The 16879-nt window shown below is 39.8% G+C and overlaps 1 protein-coding gene across 4 annotated transcripts in view; it reads right to left on the reverse strand.

The window, feature by feature from the left end:
- uba6 (ubiquitin like modifier activating enzyme 6) overlaps positions 1 to 16879 on the reverse strand; it is a 336534-nt gene that overhangs the window by 219710 nt on the left and 99945 nt on the right. For all 4 annotated transcript variants that reach the window (XM_059970138.1, XM_059970139.1, XM_059970137.1 and 1 more), the window contains 2 exons: positions 14034 to 14137; positions 12033 to 12095 (listed from right to left, as the gene is read on the reverse strand). In XM_059970138.1, the coding sequence (XP_059826121.1) occupies positions 12033 to 12095; positions 14034 to 14137 (167 nt within the window). The remainder of the gene's footprint in view (positions 1 to 12032; positions 12096 to 14033; positions 14138 to 16879) is intronic.

Here is a 16879-nt window from a genome sequence, read left to right on the forward strand (position 1 = left end):
CATATTTTCCTCGTATGAACATATAAAATCATTACAACACACCAGTGAGAGGACAAGGTAAGGGCCAGAGGTCCCCGTACCAGGGCTGCGGTGGTCGCAATCCGGAGAAAGCGACCGACCGAGCGAGGAGAGCGACAGGGCGCATGCCCACTCCCCCCTTGTAGGTAGGTAGGATCTATAGGCTGACAAAAGTTTGGCTCAAAGGATCACTTTCAGGAGATCACAGCGAGGAAGCTGCTCTGCTACTTACGAAACCCTGAGCCCGAATCAGGTCATCTGCGAATATTTTAGCACCGGGTTCCCCACAAACATTCGGTGTGCTAAACAGGTTTAGAGGCGGCGCCCATCTGTCCGCACTCCAGGCCAATAGCATCGGCGCTTCTCGCCGGCTGTGCAAGGCAGCTGGTTACCTGACGCCTACCAGTGATCCTCGGTGCAAGGGTATCAATGTTTAGGCGACCTCCCGTGCATAATGACCTTGCGTGCGTTCAAGTTCAACCGTGGGTGTGACAGGGAATGAGGAAAGGTGCAGCTGACTCATATTGTTTCCTCGCGGCCCGGTAGTTGGGGACCACTATCCTACATGCACGACTGTGTAGCCAAGTACAGCATGATCAAGTAAATGCATACATTATACCATTGTTGTTGCTGTAATCTCAGATAGCAATGAGGAGGTGTGCATGAGTGAGATATTTGGTGGGGTGGGTTGCTGGGCTGTTTGGCTAATTGGGCCAGAAAGGCCTGTTCCATATTCTATTACCAAATAATAAAATAAATAAATAACAAAAATGGATCAAATTAATTAATTCAAAGACTTTGAACTCATTCTTTTAGAAGAAGTAACAAGCTATATATTCCAGACAAACTGCTTAGGACCAGGTACTTGGCTCCGAGCATCCCTCAGCCCCACCAGTTCCTTTGTTGTTAGTGCCATGGAGTGATAGTGCCAAAAAATTGTACAACTTTGAAATCAACCCTTCAGCCTAATTTGTCCATACTTGAGCTAGTCCTACTTGCCTGCGTTTGCCCCATATTTCTCTAAACCCTTTCCATTCATGCACATGACCAAATGCCTTTTAAAATTTGGAACTGTACCTGCCACCAACATTTTCCCAGAAAGCTACTATCCTCCGTGTGGAAAAACTGGCTCCTTAAGTCCCTTTTAAATTTGTCTCCTCTCACCTCAAATTCATGCCCTTTGGTTACCTCACCTAAATTGGAAAAAAAACTCTAGTCATTCACCTTATCTATTCCCTTCATGAATTTATCTACTATTATAAAATCACCCTTCAGTCTTCTATGCTGTATGGAAAATAGACCAGCCTATCCAGTCTCCCTTATAACTTAGGTCCTCCAGACCAGGCAACATTCTTGAGAATCTTTTCTGGACTCATTCTCAATTAACAACAGCCTTCCTACAGCTACATAACCAGCACTGCATACAATATCTCAGATACATACTCATCAACATCTTGCACAACTGTAAAACGAAGCCCCAGCTCTTTATGAATGTCCAACAGAAGAAAGCTATGTGAGCAAAACACCTTCTTCACTTTGTCAATTGGTGCTGTTACATTCTATAAATACAAAAAGAAGGATTTGTGAGTTTATTGCAGTAGAGCTTAAAGTACAAGGAATGCCACTATTTGTCTCAGCAAGAAAAAAGGTCTTATCCTGATTGCAACAAATACACCTTGAGGAAAACTGGCCATGACACAGACATGAAATTCTCCATTGTTAAGAGTTAGCTGTCACTCAAAATGAAAAATGTAATTTGTGGTATTCAGCATCCATAACATAATATGACTAACTCCAGAGGGAAAAATGTGTCATAGATAAAGATGGTTTAAATGTAGCTTTATCAAATTCTGGTGAGGCTGCACCTGGAGTATTCTCACACCATTATAAATCGGATGTGGAGGCTTGTAGAAGGTACAGAAGTTTACAAAGATGCAGGATCAGATGGCAAATAATTTCAGGAGAGGAGTGGCAGAGGTTGAGGTAAGTCTATAAAATTATAAGAGGTATAGATAGACAATTGATATATTTTAACTCCAGGGTCTAAATGTCTACCATTAGAGAGCATACATTTATGGTAAGGAATCAAAGATCAAAGGAGATATGCACACAAACTTTATTTAAATACACTGATTTGTGGGTTCCAAGTGTGGTGTGGAAACAGATACTGTTGTGTATCTAATATTTCAGTAATATTGTGTAACACCCTAGGAAAGGTTTCACTGCTAATGTAATGGTCTTTTTGTAGAAGTAGTGTTTGGGTTATGTTTAAAGATAATGGGGGCTTTGGAACGTGAGCTGTCCAATGAAGAGACTGTTTCTCATGTTGCGTGCCTGACACCAGTGTATGAGCAGGGTTTTTTGGACAGAAGAGGTCGTAGGTCTTGACCTGGTGCAGGGCCATGATCCGACAAAGGCTGAGGAGATCGAACGAGTAACAGTGAGCTTCAACTTGTGCACATTGGACTGTTACATTAAAATAGGCCCGTCATTTTTGCTTTTTATTAACCCTTTAATCAAATTAAGAATTATAAAGCTAAATCGTTTAATTGTATGCAGTGTACTGTCTGTTATTTCATGGTATTGATTTTTAACAGGGGAATAAATCACGCAGCATCCACATAAACAGGGGGTTTCTGGGTGGGCTTACACCTCAATCTCACACGTTTGGCAAGGCCAGAGATTATCTTCTGTAAACTTACGCAGTCATCAGAACCAGAGTGTTTTAGTTGTAAATGTATTGTTTGATTAAGTATTCTTTTAGAGGTTATATATTAAAGTACATGAATGGCATACATTAGTACACCGCCGCGTCAGAAGTGCACGCCTTACTGAAAGTAAAAAGCTAAATGCACGCAAGTTATCCCAGCTCCATGTAATCTTTCAATTAGCTTCATGTCCTTGGAGTTACAAAACGTAACAGTAGCAACAAGTAAATTTTAAAACAAACCCAATATGCCTACCTATCTGTTGATGTGCAGCAAGAAGTTAGAGTTTTAAAAAAAGCACAGCAAGCTTTCTTCAGAAGAGGAGGAGAGAAATGGTCGAGTTTTAAAGAGGCAGAAAACAAATGAAATTCACAGGTTCAAAATCAGTGAGTACTGTGTGATAATAATAAATTTTACAAAAGCAGAAATGGTTGGTTACAGCGGAAAGATAGACATGTTCGACTGCACAAAAGATAACTGGCTCATGTATACTGAATTAATTGAGCAACATTTTGAAGCAAATAAAATAACCTATGATAAATGAGTACCAGCTTTGCTGAGTGTAAGAGGTGGAAAAGCATACACTTTGTTGTATGTGTTGATTTGACCACAGCATCTGCAGTGTATTTTGTGTTTACTTGTTTAGAAGTTTGACTGCTTCAACCAAATCACTTAAAATGAGCTTTGCTTATATCGTGAAAGTAATACAAGAACATTCAGAACCAAAACAAACGTTGCTTACAGGTTGCTTTAGGTTGCATAAGCAGAATCAAAAACAAGGTGAGTACATTTGAGCTTATGTGGCAGAATTGAAGAGATTGAGTGAGCTTTGCCAATCAGTAATTGATTTAATGATGCACTGAAAGCTGGCCAAGATTGCGGAATCTTACAAGAGAACGTTAAAAAATTAATTCCTAACTGAAGCAGAACTTACATTTAAAAGAGCAGTTCAAATCACAGCATTAATGGAAGCAGCATATAGAGATGCAATTGAGTTGCAGTCTGGAATGAATGTGAGTGTGAACAAAACAGAAACCTGGATGGCAGAACAAATTGTGTTACCATTGTGGCAGGGGTTCATGTGCACTGGAACAATACAGGTTTAAAGGCAAAATTGCAGAAAAGGCAACAAAGTAGGACACAGACAGGGAGCATGTCAGGCAGACAAAAATGAAGAGAGTTGCAGTTTAAAAAAAAGCACCAAATCTGCAACACTGTTGATGAAGTTTCTGATAACGATGAGAATGACACAGGACTGGGTACCCTTGAGATTAACAATGTGAAAACTAACAATAAAAAAGCAATAAGGCTTACACCAGAAGTGAACAGCAAATTAATTAAAATGGAATTGGACATTGGCTCAGCTGTTTTAGTCATTCCACAAAATAAATTGGAATGGCATTTTAAAGATATTGAACTGAAGCCTGTATATATCCAGCTAAGAAAGACTGGAGAAAAGTTAAATCCTGAGGAAATGACATTCTTAACAGTGAAATACAACAACCAACAAGCTACATTGGGCTTGTATGTGATAAAACTTGAGGGCCAACATTAAGGGGATGTAATTGCCTGAGACAACAACATCTTGACTGGAGATTGATTTGCATGCCACATCCCTTCCAACAGAGTCAACAGGAAGCAAATTAAGAAAGGTAAAGGATGATGCCACAGCAGTGTTTAAGGATGGTACTGGAAAACTCAAATATAAGAAGGGTAAATAGTGTTAAATGAAAATGCCACACCCAAATTTTACAAAACTTGTCCAGTTCCTGAGACCACCCCTGATAAAGTAGCTAGTGAGCTAGATCGCTTGGTGGCTGAAGGAATTTATTCCAATGTTGACTGCAGCCCATAGGCAATGCCAATGGTCCCAGTAGCCAAGAACAGGTCTGTCAGGATCTGTGGTGATTTTAAAGTCACCATCAACACCCCTGCCTAGGATAGAGGATAATTTGTAAACCTTTCTGGTAGAAAACGCTTCAGTAAAGTGGACTCAGCTGAGGCCTACCTGCAGATGGAAACAGGAATCCACAGTCTTTCTCACCATAAACACTCAACAGAGGGAGTTATCGCTATAATAGGATTATTTTTGGAAAAGCTTCTGCATGTACACTCTGGTAGAAAGCTATGTACTAAGTGCTGCAAAACTACCCAGGCACTTACTGTTACCTGGATGACATCATTGTTACCAGTAAGGATAACAAGAAACATCTTCAAAAACAAATTCAACAGTGTTAAGATTAGAAGATCATGGCATTGCCCTTTGGAACAAATTCCTTCAGCCACCAAATGATCTAGCTCACTACTTTATCAGGGACACAACTAATGTGAACCCTTTAAAGCAAGAATCACTTACTGTGGTCACCCTGTTGATGCATGAGCATTACAAAAGTGTGGTGAGAAAATTCAAGCAATGTTTGATGCCCCAAGGCCAAAACACGTGTTACAGTTGCAGCCTTTTGAGGATTTGTCAATTAATTTAACAGATTCCTGCCAGGAAAAAATAGCAATAGACAAGGCATCATGAAGTGGCTTTCCAAAAGGTTAAGAAGTTAGTGATGCCAGACTCCACTCACACTTTATGATTCACATGGTCCAGTGAAGCTAGCCTATGACACCTCGCCATATGGTATAGGTGCAGTCATGTCACATGTTATGAGTGATTGAAGTGAATACCCCAGAGCCTTTCCCACACCCCATTCCCTTACTGTTGCAAAGAAAAATTACGCACAGATTGGCAGAGAGGCCTTGAGTTTGGTTCGGGGTGTAAAATGTTTCAACCAGTACTTGTATGGGAGAGAGTTTACCCTCATTACCCTAACCTGATCCCAACATATCGATGCAGTTATAAAGAAGGCAAGACAGCAACTACGTACTTCATTCAAAGTTTGAAGATATTTGGTATGTCAACAAATACACTCACAGACTTCTGCAGATGTACCGTGGACAGCATTCTGTCAGGCTGCATCACTGTCTGGTATGGGGGTTGGGGGGGGGGGGGGGTAGAATACACAGGACTGAAAGAAGCTGAAAAGGTTGTAAATTTAGTTGGCACCACCTTGGGTACTAGCCGACAAAGCACCCAGAACATCTTCAAGAAGCAGTGTCTCAAAATGACAGCGTCCATTCTGAAGGACTTCCAGCACCCAAAGCATGCCCTATTCTCACTGTTACACATTAGACTAACATTGAATCAGAAGCTCATCAACTTCCTCCTTGCACATCACAATGCAGTGCACCGCACAACCAGCAACTCAGCAGCTATACTGTTTCTGGATTGTTCCCTGTTCACACTTGTATCTCCTCAAAACCAATCTCAAAAGGAGCATGCTGAGACAAATTCAGGGGTCCTCAAACAAGAAGTTTGATGTTTTATTCCTGGACAAGCAATGCTGCTGAGGGACTACGGATGTGATCAGAAGTGGGTACTTGAAAAGTGGGTCCTTCACAGCGGAGACTGTGCCTGACATCATCTGGAGACAGCACATCAATCAGTAGAGGAGTGCACAGTGAATTTTTAAAGAAGAGAAATATCCAGAGCTGTCAGAACCACTTCCTGCAATCCCACAGTCGACTCCTGAAATCACTATGGAGGACCCAGAACCTGAGATTGTTTTACAGCCACAAGTCTCTCTTGCCAAAGTAGAATGAACCCCCTTGCCAGGAAAGATGTTATACCAAAGAGTAAGAAATCCTCCACTGCAATTTAAATCTTTAGGCATGAATGGGACCATTTAAAATTTACTATGTCGTGGATGTCTATAATGTAGTTGTATAGTGGGGGAAGAGAGGGGGAGACAGAGGGGCAAGAAGGGGGAGAGGGGGAGGAGTCTTGTGTATTTAATTTTTTAGCAATATTTGAGTAGTTTTGTAAATAGTTTGATTAAGGATCATTTGTTGCTTAAATATTATATGTAAAAACATAAGAATGGTATATGTCATTTTACTACCATGTCATAAGTACATACCCCACTAAAGTACAAACAAAATGTACACAAGTTATCCACAGCCCAGTGTTTTTCCTCCAATTACTTTTATGTTTCTGGTGTTACAAAGCACAACAGATATGATAGAGGTACTTAAAGGGTTCTTATATTAACATATGAAAATACAAAGAATGCAGGGTTACGGACCTTGTGCTGGCAAAGCAGAATATTTTAATCAGTTTGGGAGAATATCGTGGGCAAAGGACCTGTAACTAAGTTGTATCATTCTATTTTAGTGGACTTTTAGAAGGAGTAACATTTGAACATATTTGAAAATCAGATCTTTCATTAAGGCCTTGATTGTTCATTTGGAAATGTTCAATTTGGAAATAACTCTCTTTTAATCACAGCTAACCTGCGACTACAGTTAGCTGGTGCATGCATCATATTCAATAAGCTCTTCCCTCATAATCAATCATTGGCTCTGTCAGAATTTCAACACGTTTTAGACAGTCTATCAGAATTCTAATGTCCCTCTGCACCCATGCTTCAGTGAGTTCCGTGCCCGCCATGACACTGAGCTCTTCATCTACCACCTGTCTCTATGCCAATTTTTTTGGTAAGGACTCTCCACCTTGTTCAGTGCCCTCCTACTTACACCCATTACACTTCACGTGCTCTTGATCTTTTCAATTACTTCAAGTTCCCTGGTCCTGGTTGTCTCATTTTCACTCTGCATGTACAGTCCCTATATAAATCCATCAACCATCAGAAAGGCCTCACAACTCTCTGCTTCATTTGGATGCCAGACCCAACCAGCTCCCCTTCACCATCACTCTCCACTGTCTGGCAGAACGCGTCTTCACTTTCAATAATCTCTCCTTTGGCTCCTCCCACTGCCTTCAAACAAAAGGTGTAGACATGGGCACTTGCATGGGTCCCAGTTATGCCTGTGATTTTGTTGGCTACGTAAAACAGTCTATGATCCAAGCCTACAATGTTATCACTCCTCAACTTTCCTATGCTACATCAACAACTACATTGGTGCTGCTTCCTGCATCCAGGCTGAGTTTAATCAACTTTACTCGTCAACTTTATCTACTTTACCTCCAACTTCCATCCTGTCTTGAAATTTACCTGGTTTGTTTCTGAGACCTTGTATTCCATGTAGGTACCCTACAACCTTATGGCAAGTTCGATTTCTCAAACTTTCGGTGAAAGCCCCCCACTTGACCATTCTCATTTCCCTTTCTTGCCTTATCTGTTTACCTGCTCATCACCTTGCTCTGTTCTCCTCCCCCTTCCCTTTCTCCCATGGCCATCTGTCCTCTTCTATCAAATTCCCCTTTCTCCAGCGCTTTATCTCTTTCACCAGTCGACTTCCCAGTTCTTTACTTCACCCCACCCCCTCTCCCACTTTCACCTACCACCTTCCACTTTTACCTTCCTACCACCAACAATTTACTCTGAAGACTGATTTATACTTGTGAGTATGGGCTACGCTGTAGGCCTGAATTTCACTTCTGCGTAGGCTCTACACCATAGCGAGCATGTGTTGTTGTGTGCCAAAATGTTAGTTGGCAGTGGGGTTTCTATGCCACTGTGTTGAGTTTCTTCGTGAGAGACATGGACGAAGAAATGCATTTCAAACATTTTCGCATGTCGGCAGGTAGATTTGACGATTTGGTTCATCTATTTCACATCGGTGTACAGACATGGCAGAGAAGAAGCAACCAGAAATGCGCAGGAGGAAATGCAATGCTACCAAGCAGACCAATCACAGTTGTTGCAGTCTGCGTCACCGTGACACGCGAGTTACTTTTTTGGGGAGGTGCACGTCCCTCTACGGCGTAGGGTACACGGTACCTACGGCGTAGATGCGATGTACAAGTATAAATCAGCCTTGACTTCCATTTCATTTCATTTTATTTTTCAATCTTTTTATTGATTTTCAAATAAAGAATATACAAATCAGAGGAGGAGTTTAGCAAACAGATAATATAAAAGACATATAAACAGCAATAATAAAAACAGAAAGTATATAATGTCAAAATCAAATAGGTAAACTATTATGCTGTTATATATACAATGGTCAAAAAGAAACCACAACTCCTCATAACAATCATTAAAAAAATTGGAAATTTTATTTGATAAAGGAAAAAAAACCACTAACTAAACTGAAACAAAAAAAAGAGAAAGAAAAAAGAAAGATTGGGCAGTCCAATTGAGGATAAAAAATTTTAAAAAAGAGGAAAAAAAAATCCTTCCGGTCATCTCCGAACCTTCACGGATAAGGATTTTCCCCAAAGAGAATAAAGAAAAATAAATAAATTAAATAATATGAAAATTTTGAATAAAGGGTCGCCAGACTTGTTCAAAATTAAAGGATGTATCAAATGTCTGGTTTCTAATTTTCTCCAAGCTTAGACATGACATAATGGAGGAGAGCCAATAAAAAACAGTAGGCGGTTTAGATTCTTTCCAGTGTAACAAAATAGCTCTCCTAGCCAGTAAAGTTGGAAAAGCTATCACATGTTGAGCAGAAGCAGACACTTAACTTGCTTCCTCTGGACTAATCCCAAAAATTGCTGTAAGTGAATAAGGTTGAATATCCACATCTATAACTTTAGATAATATTCCAAACACATCCCTCCAAAAATTGTTTAAACTTACACATGACCTAAACATATGAGTTAGAGTAGCCACTTCTGCGTTACATCTGTCACAAATAGGGCTTATATTAGGGAAAAAATGCGCCAATTTATCTTTGGACATATGGGCCCTGTGTACTATCTTAAACTGAATTAAGATATGGCGTGCACAGATAGAAGAATTATTGACTAAATAATAGATTTTACTCCATTGATTGTCTGAAAGTGAATACTGAAGTTCTACTTCCCAGATGCGTTGAACCCCATCATTAGGCGACATGCAAGCATTCATTAACTGTTTATAAATGATAGCTATTAATCGTTTTTGAAAAGGTTTAAACTGAAAAATAGCATAAGCCAAATTTAAAGAGCAGGCCGAGGGGTAATTCAGTAAAAAAAATCACGTAAAAAATTCCTAACCCATAAATATCTGAAAAAATGTGTATTAGAGATATCATATTTATCCATTAACTGTGAAAAGGGCATTAAACAGTCTTGTAAAAAGAAATCTAAAAAAGTTTTTATTCTCTTAATTTTCCATGTTAAAAAAGCCTTATCCAAAGTTGATGGTTTAAAAAAGAAATTAGAATAAATATTACTAGAAAGTAGAAAATCATTTAATTCAAAAAATCTACAAAACTGAAACCAGATTTTTAAAGCATGTTTAAACAATAGGGTTGAGAGTTTGTCTGGAGAGCAAAAAGGGAAGGGAATCTCCTAATAAAGAAGCTAACGAAAACCCCATTACTGAATTTTCCTCCAACTGTAACCATGTAACCATGAAGGGCGATCCTGGTCGTCTATATCATAAATCCAAAAAGTAATATAACAAATATGAATTGCCCAATAATAAAATCTAAAGTTTGGTAAAGCCAGTCCTCCATCTTTTTTTGATTTTTGCAATAAAAGTTTATTCACTCTAGAGCTTTTATTATTCCAAACATAAGACAATATCAGAGAATCTATTTTATCAAAAAATGTTTTTGGAACAAAAGAGGGAACTGCTTGGAATATATATAAAAATTTCAGTAGAATAACCATTTTTATAGCATTTATTCGACCTATCAATGACATTGACATAGGTGACCATTTAGAAAGCGCCTGTTGAGTATATTTAACTAAAGGGGAGAAATTATACCTATACAGATCTTTAAAATTTTTAGTAATTTTGATAACCAAGGTAAGTAAAATGGTTTTTGGCAATATTAAAAGGTATTTGATCATAATAATCAGAATAATTTATAAGAAATAATTCACTTTTATGTAAATTAAGTTCATATCCAGAAAAAATACCAAATTCCATAAATACAGATAACATAAAAGGAATAGATTTCCTATGATTTGAAATGTAAACTAATAAATCATCTGCGTAAAATGAAACCTTATGTAATTTATCACCTCTCTTAATACCCTGCACAGAATTAGAATCCCTAAGAGCAATAGTTCTAAAACCAAATTAAATAATAAAGGATTAAGGGGACAACCCTGACGGGTACCTCTATATAATCTAAAATAAGGAGACTTTTGATCCTGGACCAAAATTAAACCTCTTCAAAATCTGAAATAGATAAAGCCACTCCACCCTATCAAAGGCTTTCTCTGCATCCAAAGATACAATACATTCAGATTCCTTGGCTGAGGGGGAATAAATGATATTTACCAATCTTCGAATATTAAAATGCGAGTACCTATTTTTTTATAAATCCTTTTTGATCGTTTAAGATAACATTAGGCAAGATATTCTCAAGCCTATTTGCTAGAATCTTAAGAGAGAATTTTAAAATCTACATTCAGTAAAGAAATAGGTCTATAGGATACACATTCCAGTGGGTCTTTTCCTTTTTTTGGAATCAATGAAATTAGTGGCTCATAAAAAGTTTTAGGAAGGTTCCCAGAAGATGTAGAATTGGTAAACGTTTGATGAAAATGTGGTATAAGCATTTCATGAAAAGTCTTGTAAAATTCTACCGTATAACCATCAGGTCCCAGAGCTTTATCTAATTGCATAGAGGATATAGCCTTGACTATAGCCTCTTGTTTAATAGGTGCATCTAACATATCAACATCTTGAATCGAAATTTGAGGTATGTTTAACCTTTGCAAAAATCTATTCATAATAATAGTGCTATCAGAGAATTCAGATTTATAAAGGTTAGAATAGAAGTCCATAAATATCTTATTAATTTCATAAGGATCTAAAGTTTCTGTTCTATCTGGTCTACGAATTTTTGAAATCTGTCTTCCGACCATCCCAGCTTTTAACTTACCTGCCAAAAGCTTAGCAGATTTTCCCCCATGTATATAAAATAAACTTTTAGATTTAAAAATTTGCTGTTCAATGGGAAAGGTCAGAAGCAAATCATACTGTGATTGAAGTTCGACCCTTTCTTTATATAGATCTTCAGTAGGTTTAACTGAATACGCTTTATCTATCTGTTTAATTTTATTAATAAGCACTGACAATTCCATTTTCTTTCTGAAGGCTGCTGAATATGAGATTATCTGTCCCAGCCTCGACTTCCCATCTCTTTTTTCCCCAGTGCTGAAGGCTCTCGGTTCGAAACTTTGGTTATATTCTGTTCTATAGATGCTGCCTGAGTGCCGAGTTCCTCCAATATTTTGTGCATATTACTTTGATTTCCAGCATCTGCAGATTTAATCTTGTTTAGAATTCTAATGTTATCTGGAGCACATGTAACTAAAATCTCAGATAAACAAATAAATCTTACCTCAGCTTTGCTGAAATCTACCACAAAGCATCGAGGATTTAAAAGTTGAGTCTCCATATTTTCCTGCAACAAGAAAGGGAACAATGAAACTTAGATAAAGAATCAGAATCAAGTTTATTGTCACTGACACTTATTGTGAAATATGTTGTTTTGCAACAATACATCTCAGACCCTGGTACCTCAGAGGCAAAGTGCTTCCTTTCCCACATCCACAGAATCGCCTATCTGTCCTTCTGACTTGAGTCCCCTATTACAGCTGCCATGCTTTTCAGTTCCCTACCCTTGTGAGCTACAGGGCCAGACTCAGTGCCAGAAGCACAGCCTCTGTGGCTTCTCCCAAGTAGGTCAACACCCTGTATCCAAGATGGAGTACTTACTGTTGAGTGGATTGCCACAGGGGTGTTCTCCACTATCTGACATTCTCCCTTCCCTCTCCTGACAGTCTCCCACCTATCTGAGCAAGTTGGGCAGCATCCGTTGAAAGGAGCAGTCAATGTTTCGGGCCGAGACCCTTCGGCAGAACTGAAGGAGGAGGGGGCAGGGGCCCCATAAAGAAGGTGGGGGAAGGGTGGAAAACCAATCAGAGGAAAGATCAAGGGGTGGGGGAGGGGAAGCAGGGAGGGGATAGGCAGGGGAGGTGAAGAAGGAATGTAAGGGGAAAGCACTATGGGTAGTAGAAGAAGGCAGAATCATGAGAGAGGTGATAGGCAGCTAGAAAAGGAGTCAGAGTGAAAGTGGGATGGGGGAAGGGAGAGGGAGGGAATTACCGGAAGTATTTATACATACTTGGTATGAACATCGAATTCTCCAACTTCCGGTAATTCCCTCCCTCTCCCTTCCCCCATCCCACTTTCACTCTGTTTCCTTTTCTAGCTGCCTATCACCTCTCTCATGATTCTGCCTTCTTCTACTATCCATGGTGCTTTCCCCTTACATTTCTCCTTCACCTCTCCTGCCTATCCCCTCCCCCACCCCTTCATCTTTCCTCTTATTTGTTTTCCACCCTCCCCCTACCTTTCTTATGGGGCCCCTACCCCCTCCTCCTTCAGTCCTGACAAAGGGTCTCCGCCTGAAACGTTGACTGCTCCTTTCAACGGATGCTGTCCAACCTGCTGAGTTCATCCAGTTTGCCGTATGTGTTGATTTGACCACAACATCTGCAGTGTACTTTGTGTTTCCCATTTATTTGTCTCCTGTAGCCTTGGGGTGGCTACATCCCTGTAGCTTCTATCTATCACTGCCTCACTTTCCCTAACAAGCCGAAGATCATCAAGTTGCAGTTCCAGCTCTCTTAATGTGGTCTCCAAGGAGCTGCATCTCAATGCACTTGGTGCAAACGTGGCCATCAGGGAGGCTGGAAGTCTCCTGGAAATCCAACATCTGACACCCAGAAGAGAACACTGCTCTGCAGACGTGCCCCCTATTCTCTCAAGATTTAAAAAAGAAATAAGTAATGAACATACCTACTTACCATGCCTCCCCATTCTCACCGAAGCCTTGTTGAGCAAATGCTTTATTACTGCCTCAAATGACGACCACTCCCACAATGATTGTTCTGCTAGATGGTACTTCTCTTTTATAGAGGCTGGGTTTTTTAAAAGCTCTCTGCCAGACCTGCACGGGAACGCTTCTGTTGCGTCTGCGCAGTACTCCAGTGTTACTGGAGATTCTAAGACCAGAGGACATAGTCTCAGATTAGAGAGATGTCCTTTTAGAACAGAGATCAGAAGGAATTACTTTAGCCAGAGAGAAATGAATCTGTGGAATTTTTTTGCCAAAGGCAGCTGTGGAGGCCAAGACTTTATGAGTATTTAAAACAGAGGTTGATAGATTCTTGGTTGATCAGGGAGTAAAGGGATATAGGGAAAAGGCAGGAGACTGGGGCTGTTAGGATCAGCCATGATGAAATGGTGGAGCAGACTTGATAGGCCAAATGGCTTAATTTTGCTCCTATAATTTATGGTCAAAGTTAAACTGTATATCAGATGTAAAAATACTCACAAATGTAAAGATTTTGGGCATTTTCAGCTGCACAGCAATTCCTCCATGTAAATATGGCCCAAAAGTTGTTGTATCTCCAATACTAAATGAATACCGGGACAGAACTGGAAAAAAACAAAGTCAAATGACAACACCAAGAAATACTACAAAACCTTTCCAAAGCCCACAATCGAGAACCATAACGCTGCAGAGTAAACCAGCAGATACAAGTATTGTAACTGCCTCAACCACTTCCCTTGTAATTCATCCTATAATATTCACTTCCCTCTGAATGGGAAAAGTAGTCCCTCAGGTCCTTTTTTAAAGCTTGGCTGTTTCAATCTTAATCTAGGCTCTTGAGATCTGGACTTACCTACACTACTTGAAAAGACTTATCATCCATCCTATCTATGAATTTTACAGATTTAAGTATTTCTATGAGATTGCACCCATTCTCCTATGTACAAGGCAGGAAGGACTGGACTATCTTTTCTGATCCTCACAACAACCTCATAAATCTTGACTACACTCTTTTCAGTTGCACCACATCTCCTGAAACAGCAACTGAAACCATATACAGTAGTCCACTCTAGCCTCACCAATGTACAACTGCAACATAATGTCCAAACTGAATGTACTGACTTATGACAACCAGTGTACTAAACAGTTTTTTCATCACCCTATACATTGGGTTGCAGGGTGGAGATACATCTTTACTAAAAGATATGTCAGGCTCTCCTTCCCTCTGCTAGACTGCATATCATGCTTGGGCAAGGTGTAGTACCTTGGAGCAGCTGGTACGTACCACAAGCCCTGGTTATGTGACTACTGACACCAGGAAGACAATCTCTGACGAGTATTGATAATCACTGGAGTCATCAGTCTTGTAAAGACACTGCTCAAACAACCTTGGTAGAAAAATTTTCCAAGAACATGGTCATGAGACCATAATCGCCCTGTCATATGACATGCAACATTATGATATCTGTGACATGCTTTCAATTAACTATGTACTTAAACTCTGAAGTCTCTCTGCTCCCTGGTGTCCTACCATTCATGTCACCAGGCAGCATGGGACCCAAGATAAGTTGCCTTTGGATAAAGAATTTGCATATGCATAGAAGGAAAAGGGTGGTAGAAAGCAGAGAAGCAGGACCTCCAGGGTAGTAATTTCTGGATTGCTGCCTGTGTCACATGCCAGTGAGGGTAAAAACAGGATGATATGGTAAATTAATGCATGGCTGAGAAACTGGTGCAGGTTCAGGGCTTCCCATTCTTGGATCATTGGGATCTCTTCTTGGGGAGGTATGATCTGTTCAAAAGAGACGGGTTGCACCTGAACCCGAGGGAAATCAATATTCTTGAGGGCAGGTGTGTTAGAGCTGCTGGGGAGGGGTTGAACTAATTTGACAGTTGGGTGGGAACTGGAGTGAAGAGACTCAGGACAGGACAATAGTAACACAGCAAAGATAACATACAGACAGGAAGAGCAGGGAGATGATAGGACATAATTGCAGCCAGCAGGGTGAGTATCAATGCATTAGGGATGCAGAATCAAAAAGGGTAGCAAATGCAGCACTCAAAATGCACAGAATATAAGAAATAAGGTGGATGATCTTCTTGTACTATTACAGATGGTCAGGTATGATGTTGTGGCCATCACTGAATCATGGCTGAAGGATAGTTGTAGTTGGGAACTGAATGTCCAAAGTTACACATTGCATCGGAGAGATAGGAAGATAGGCACAGGGGTTGGTGTGGCTCTGCTGGTAGCAAATGGCAGTAAATCATGTGACATGGAAGATGTGACATGGGATCAGAAGATGGTTAGTACTTCTGGGTTGAGTTAAGAAACTGAAAGGGTAAAAGAACCCTGATGGCAGTTATATAAAGGCTGGAATGTGGACCACAGTTTACAACAGGAAATAGAAACAGCATGTCAAAATGGCAATGTTATGATAGTCATGGGAGATTTCAACATGTAATCAGTTAGGAAAATCAGGTTGGAAATGGATCTTAAGAGAGTGAGTTTATTGAATTCCTATGCGATGGCGTTTTAGAGCATTTTGTCATTGAACTTACCAGATCAGTTATACTAGATTGGGTGTAATGTAATGAACTGGAGGCAATTAGGGAGCCCTTAGGAGACACTGATCATAATATAATTGAGTTCAACTTAAAATCTGATAGGGAAAAAGTAAAGTTTGATGTGGCATATTTAGTGGAGTAAAGGAAATTACAGCGGTATGAGAGAGAAGTTGGCCAAAGTAAATTGAAAGGAGTTGCTAGTAAGGATAACTGCAGAAAAGCAACAGCATGAGTTTGAGGAAAAATATGGAAGGTGCAGGATAGATGTATTTCAAAAACAAAGGAATACCCAAATGGCAAAATAGTATAACCGTGGCTGACAGGGGAAGTCAAAGTAAAAAAGTAAAAGCAAAAGAGAGAGCATACAACAAAGCAAAAATTAGTGGGATGACAGGATTGGTAAGTTTTTAAAACAGTACGGAGAGCAACTAATAGAATCCTTAGGAGGGAAAAGATGAAATCTGAAAGCAAGCTGGCAAACCATATCAAAGTGGATAGCAAAAGCTTTTTCAATTATTTAAAAAATAAAACAAATGAGAATGAATCTAGGACCACTAGAAAATGAGGTCGGAGAAATAATAATGAGGGACAAGGAGATGACACATGAACTAAGCAAGTATTTTGCATCAGTCTCCAAATGGAAGATACTAGCAGTGTGCCTGATCTTGTAGTGTGTGAGGAAAGGAAGTTAGTGCAGTTACTATTACAAGGGAGAAGTTGCTCTTAAAGCTGAAAGACCCAAGGGTACCCTTGGGTCTTAATTCTCTGGACCAGATGAA

The sequence above is a fragment of the Hypanus sabinus genome, chromosome 5, assembly GCF_030144855.1.
Source record: "Hypanus sabinus isolate sHypSab1 chromosome 5, sHypSab1.hap1, whole genome shotgun sequence".
In the NCBI taxonomy this organism is placed as follows: domain Eukaryota; kingdom Metazoa; phylum Chordata; class Chondrichthyes; order Myliobatiformes; family Dasyatidae; genus Hypanus; species Hypanus sabinus.